Source organism: Pediculus humanus, genomic scaffold (genome assembly GCF_000006295.1).
Source record: "Pediculus humanus corporis 1103172108318 genomic scaffold, whole genome shotgun sequence".
NCBI lineage: Eukaryota > Metazoa > Arthropoda > Insecta > Psocodea > Pediculidae > Pediculus > Pediculus humanus.
The window spans coordinates 291,644-298,491 of NW_002987887.1; the positions used below are offsets into that span (position 1 = coordinate 291,644).

At 33.6% G+C, this 6,848-nt stretch overlaps 1 protein-coding gene across 1 annotated transcript; it reads right to left on the bottom strand.

Moving 5' to 3' along the window:
* Window positions 1-684: 684 nt before the first annotated feature.
* Window positions 685-4,988, bottom strand: Phum_PHUM601680 (uncharacterized protein; the record flags this gene model as incomplete). Its single annotated transcript, XM_002432771.1, has 8 exons — window positions 685-2,757; window positions 2,827-2,931; window positions 3,010-3,142; window positions 3,366-3,506; window positions 3,597-3,725; window positions 3,801-3,945; window positions 4,674-4,786; window positions 4,945-4,988. The coding sequence occupies 8 exons, from the start codon at window positions 4,986-4,988 to the stop codon at window positions 685-687; spliced, it is 2,883 nt and encodes a 960-aa protein (XP_002432816.1).
* Between the last annotated feature and the right edge of the window lie 1,860 nt (window positions 4,989-6,848).

A 6,848-nucleotide genomic window follows, 5' to 3' on the forward strand; every position in this document is an offset into this window, starting at 1 on the left:
TATGAAATATTTTTCAGGGATTAAAAAAAATCCGTTAAAAAAAAATTAAAAAATTAAAACGTTCGCGAATAATAAATTTAAATTTTATCGTTTTTTAACCGTCAAGTGTGTGTGTGTGTGTGTGTGAGAGAGAGAGAGAGAGAGAGAGAGAGAGAGAGAGAGAGATTTTTAAATAACGAAACAATACGTATATATATTCTTTCGTTTCTTTTTACGACTTATTGCCATTTATTATTATTATTATTATCATTATCATTATCATTATTAATCATGTGACCTTATGTAAAAATATTAATTCTTATAAAATATTAAATAAAATATATAATTTATATTACAAATTTTAATTTATTTATTTTTTAGGGTTCAAGTTCGGTTTATTGTTTTTTTTTTTTTTTTGTAATGTTGGCAGTCGTAAATTTTACTGGAATCTAAGAAAAATTAATTAAAGTAAAAAAAAAAGAAAAAAAAATTTAATTTTAATTTATTGTACACGTTTTAAACGGTTTTAGTTTTTTTTTTTTGCGTTGTTAAAAAAATCCAAATAGGAAACCGGAAATGAATGTTTGATAACGATTGATAACCTCGTGAAACATAATGTTTATCATCGTTTACCCTTTTTATTTATTAATTATATATATTTTAATAATATTATCTTACTTAAATGAAAATGATGATTGGTGACAATTAAATTTCTTTTTCATCGCTTTTGTCACCATCGTGATCGTGAGGGTGATCGTGGTGGTGATGGTGGTGGTGCAATGCTTCACCGGGTGATAAATATTTCTTATGAAAAGGTACAATGTCCAAACTTTGAACGTGAGCTCTAACGGCAACACCGGGTGGTATGGATATGTAACCATCTTCTTCTGTTATTTTGTGCCAATCGTTTGTTTTGATTCCTTTGAATTTAACGGTTCCTCTTGATGGAAAGCTCAAACCTTTGTGACCTTTGTAATGATGATGGTGTTGTTTTGACGAATCTTGTTTTGAACCCGTCGTGAAAAATGCCTCTTCCCCGCTGCCGCTCCCGCCACCGCTTCCGCCGCCTTCCCTTTCCTCTTTATCATCTCCACTGCTAGTGTCCAAACTACTTCCGGATAATGGCATTTGTCCGATTTCGATACTTGTGACATTCTTATGTATTGTTCCGCCGACGGGTGAGGGTTTCAATCCTGTGCCTGATTCTGCCGTGCTCAAACCTCCTCCGCCGAAAGAACTTGAACCTTCGATGTTTACTTCCGGGAAAGGCGATGGAGAAAAACCTGAAAATGAATCGCCGCCGGATGGTTTTGGAGTCGAGGATGGCTTTTGTGATCCGCCTTTTATGGGTTTAGACCAATCTTTGTTCGAAGTTGAAGGATCGGAGAAAAAATAATCGAAATCGTAACTCCAGGTCGGGGAAACGGAATCGATTTTATTTTTGTTTTTTGACCCGAAAGATGATGACGATGATGATGAAGTTGGAGAAGGCGAAAACGTAGATGATGGAAATTTCCCACCTGATTGACCGAATTTGTCGGATGTTCCGAATGCTGAAAATGGATTTTCGGAAGGTGTAAATAAATTAGAGGGTGGTTTTTTATTAATTGGTTTGGGTTTCGTTGATGAAAAAGAGTTTCCACCACCTCCGATTCCAAAATTGGTACTTCCACCTCCGAAATTATTATTTCCTCCAGACCCGCTATTTACACCGAAGGAATTACCTTTTCCACCCCCTTTGATATTTCCTCCATAGTTTCCATCGTTTTTATTTTTATTATTACGATTACCCCCCTTATTTCCTTTATTAGAACCAGCGTTTCCGCTACCACTGCCAAAACCCCCGCTACCGCTACCGAAACCTCCACTTCCTCCATCGAAACCCCCGCTACCGCTATTACCGCCAAAACCTCCGCTTCCGCCACCATCGCCGAAACCCCCACTTCCGCTATCACCGCCGAATTCCCCGCTTCCGCTATCACCGCCGAATCCCCCGCTTCCGCTTCCCCCACCAAAACCTTTATTTCCCTTATTTCCACCGAATCCCCCGCTTCCGCTTCCTCCACCAAAACCTTTATTTCCCTTATTCCCACCAAATCCCCCACTTCCACTACCTCCACCAAAACCCCCACTTCCGTTTCCCCCACCAAAACCTTTATTTCCCTTATTTCCACCGAAACCTCCACTTCCTACACCACCGCTACCAAAACTGCTCCCTTCGTTACCATCACCGAATCCTCCTGAATCTTCACCGCTTTCACCACTTCCGGAATTACCATTTCCAAAACCGCTTCCCTTATTTCCAGCATTACCAAAACCAAAGCCTGTTTCTCCGCTGTTCGAGTTACCAAAATCTTCATTACTTCCGCTTCCGAAATCGCTCGGACCAGCATTTCCTCCTCCTAAAGATCCCGATGGTGAAATTCCGACGGAAGGTCTAGAACCACCAAATCCATCGTTGGTTAAACCGGAAGAAGACGGCGTCGAAAATCCGGTCGATCCACCGGACGTAACCGAAGGAAAAGTATCCGGAGTTGTGATTGGAGTCGCGGTCGTGGAAAATCCACTCGAACCCGGATTCGAAGGCAAGGGAAACAGGGGTAAAACGGTCGGAGTATCGGGAAAAAAAGGGAATATGGGATTATAATTGACTCCCTTTTTATTATTAATAACCTTATACCCGATTTTGGGTCCTGCTATGTACTCGACCGTGTGTTGTATTCCCTTATCATCCAGATAAGTGTAAATCCCTTTGCGATTACCAAACGAATCACTTATCTGTAACGGAAAACAAAAATTAATAAAAAAAAAAAAATTAATCGAATCACTTCTGAGTTTTAATCATACCTCACTTCTTTTATGATCAGGACCGGATGCTAAAAACCTGTAGGCACCATTTAAATCTTTTTGAAAAGCTGAAAAACCTCTTACTTTCGAACCACCTGATTTTCCCTGTTCAAAACAAAAAAAAATCATCATTTTTTCTGGCACAATCGATAAATCAATACATATTTATTGATAAAAACTTACGACGTAATATAAAGGTCCACCTCTTGCTTGTGCAAACGTGTCAGGAACAGGATTTGACACGACGAATCCAGTTCTTGATCCAGCCGTGTAATGAACGTTATGTCTTATACCGATATCATCGAGGTAAGAATACCTAATAAGGGATGTAAAATTAAATAAATACATAGATTTCCGACACAAAAGTAACGTGTCAGAAGACGAGAAAATTATTTATCATCCTTCTTTCACTTTCTGCGTGATAAAATGTTTTCTTTATTTAAATCACTAATTAGTTAATGCGGTGCAAGCAATAAATTGAACGACATTTTCTCTCCTTTGAAAAGGGTAGCAAGAGATTGAGTATCGAAAATACTAACCTGCCTTGAACATCACCTACTCTATTCGCATGTTCTTCTTTTATGTGATTCGATGTCCTGTATGTGAAATCATAGCCTCTATCTTCGTTCGGATCGAATATGTTATCATATTCCGGATGATATTTTCCATCGTCGACAGGCCTGAAAACAAAAAATGAAAATGATTCTCCTTTCCTACCCCCCTTTACACCAGTTTGACAAACTTGACAAAATTAAAAAAAATGTGCAAACCTGGAAAAGGGTGGCCTAGTTTGTGATAAATCCATTCTTCTCGCTATATGTGGTCCCCTTGCTCTAAAACCTCTTCTTCCAGCCGTATAAGTCGTTTGAAGATCTTTTCCAGTTCCTGGATCTTTATACCTGTATGATATTATCATTTTTTTTAAAAACTTTCATCATCGCAAAAATCCTTTTTTTTATTTAAATTTTTCTCACCCGAATTTTCCAGACACCGTATTATCCGGTGTTGCCGATTGTACATGATAATGTCTTCCCTTATCACCCGTACTATATCCGTATCTGTAAGCTCCACTTCCGTCCGTTTGTATCCAATCCAAAGCGGGACTATTTATATTTTGTCCTGAACAATAATGATAAAACGTGGCACAAGATAAAAAAATTAATAATAATTTTTCAATCATTTTTAACAAAATTTAAAATCAAATAAAATTTAAAATTTAAAATTTAAACACTAAAACTGCATATTTTGATTTTCCCTCCTTTTTTTTTAAATTTAAATTTAAATAACGGACACAAAAATAACCGACTTAAATTTTTTTTTTTTTAACTGTAGCCCGAAACAAAAATAAAAGAAATGAATTTAATACGTTAATAAATATGTCTTAAGTACTACTCTTAACTCTTGTTCACATTCCTTTCATAACAATAATGTTTAAACAAAAAACACAAAATAAATAAATAAAGAACAAAGATGTCTCAATAACTAAAAAAAAATTTATCGCAAAATTCAAAAGGAAAACCGTCAGAAAAATTCACGGATCGTGAACCTGATTAATAAAAAAAAAAAAAACAAAAGAAAGATACCAACGAACGAAAAAAAACAATAATAATAATAATAATAATTTTCTGGGGTCATGTCCACTTGTCCATTGTATGTAAAAATAATAATAATAAATAAATAAATAAATCTTTGAAAAAAAAATTTTTTTTTTTTTTTTAATTGGTCGGAATCATATTGTTGCGTAAGATGATTATTTCCGGTCTGACGGTCATCGGAATTCTTCTATATGGAACAACGTACTCACCGGATGTGATAGGATGTGAGCGATTGGATCCTTAAAACAAAACGAAAAGTTTTGAGATGAATGGAAAATGTTTTGCAACGGCTCCAACACACACAATTTCTAGAAATTTCCACTTTAGACATTTTTATCGCTGTACGAGTCGGAATCGAAACGAACCTGGAAAAAAAAAATTTTTAATTTAGACTACAAAACGACGATTTTGTGGGTTTTTTTTTATTTAAATATTATTATAAACAATTAAAATTAACGTGAAAAAAAAAAAAAAATTCTCACGTGCTTGACCGAGTTTCAAGGTCATCTTCCTAATCATCTACCTCTGCCTACCCGTGTTATCAAATATTAAAAAAATTAACGTCATTTTTCACGTCTAACACCCCGTCCACATGTAGCCATATATGAAAAGGTAGGAAAATTATATGTAAAACAGGTGAATTTCCTCCTTATTGACTTGTTACGTCATCAACGTGGTTCCAATATAATCCTTATCATTCGGTCTTTGATTTTGAATCGAGCAGTCATTTGTCAACTACAATAAAAATTATTATTATTATTTTGTTGATGAATGACGTGTTAGAAGAATTAAGATTAATCATGAATGTATACGATGATGATGATGATGATGCTGATGCTAATGATGGGGATGATGATGGGGATACTGATGATGATGATCCTGATGAAGAGGATACAGATGATGATGATGGTGAGGATGATGATCATGGAGATGCTGATGCTGATGAAGAGGATGCTGATGATGGTGATGCTGATGGTAATGATGATGATAGTGATGATGATGCTGATGATGGGGATGCTGATGGTAATGATGATGATAGTGATGATGATACTGATGATGGGGATGCTGATGATGATGGTGGTGGTGATGACGATGATGATGATAGTGATGATGATGATGATGATAAAGACGATGATGATGATGATGATTATAACGTTGGAGATTTTGATGCTGATGATGATGATGGAGATTTTGATGCTGATGGTAATGATGATGATGATGATGATGAATGTGTTTAAAAATTGACGGACGTATCACAAGCTGATTCATTCTTAATGCGAAGAAAAAAACAATTAAATAATCGAACGCCTTCAAAATAATAAAAAATATTATTCATTATTATCATCATCATCATCATTGTGTCACGGTACCTGATTACATTCTTCTTCTTCTTCGAAAAAAAAAGAAAATAATAATAATAATAATAATAATAATAATAGTAATAATAAAAATTGACGATATTTTTCCTCTTCGATTTCCGCGATTTTGTTTTCCATTATTTTTTTCTCCTTCCACGGTAAAAAAATTTCACAACGGATAATTTTTTTTTGTTGTTGTTTTCCATCTCTCTCTCTATCTCTCTCTCTCTCGTTTCAACCTGAAATTAAAAAAAAAAAAAATTAAATTATAAATTTTTTACTCCCGATTTAATTTCGTCGTGGTTTTAACAATTTTTTTTTTTTTGAATCCTTCATTTTCGATTCATCGACCCGTGGGAAAATTAAAAAAATTTTTTTACAATGTCAGCAAATTAAAATTTATAATATTAAAAAATTAAATTAATAAAAGTCGTTAAATAATAATAATAATAATAATAATAATAATAATAATAATAATGAGAACGAAATAAATATAAATCGATTCAAATGTTTTTTTTTTTTTGGAAGTTCAACATTATTGTGAAATAAGGTAAGATAAATATTAAATGTAAACACACACACGCAGGTATAAATTTAATATTTTAAAATGGCGGGAAAATTTTTTTTTTTTCACACGTTTAAATAAAAACCTGTTTGTTAAATCAAATTAAAAAAATTTAAGTCATTGATAGCAGCCATTAAAAAAAAATTCATCGTTGCGAAATTTTGTAAATTTAAATTTAAATTTTTTTTTGATATTTAAACGTTTAAAATGAAATGATAAATTTTTTTTAAATAAAAACAACTTTTTTTTTTTTTTTTTAAATTTAAATTATTTACTCGAAGGGCAAAATTGTCATATCCGCCTTAAAAAAAAAAAAAAATTTTATTTTTCCTATAATAGAATTAAAATTTATTAATGGAATTAATCCCTTATGAGTCATCATAGAGTAATTAAACGAATTTATTTTGTATTCGTTCGACATTTTCCCCCGCCCCCTCCCCCGCCTATTTAAAAAAAAAATATTTCAAAATTTTTATTGATTGACATTGATAACCGTCTAAAAAA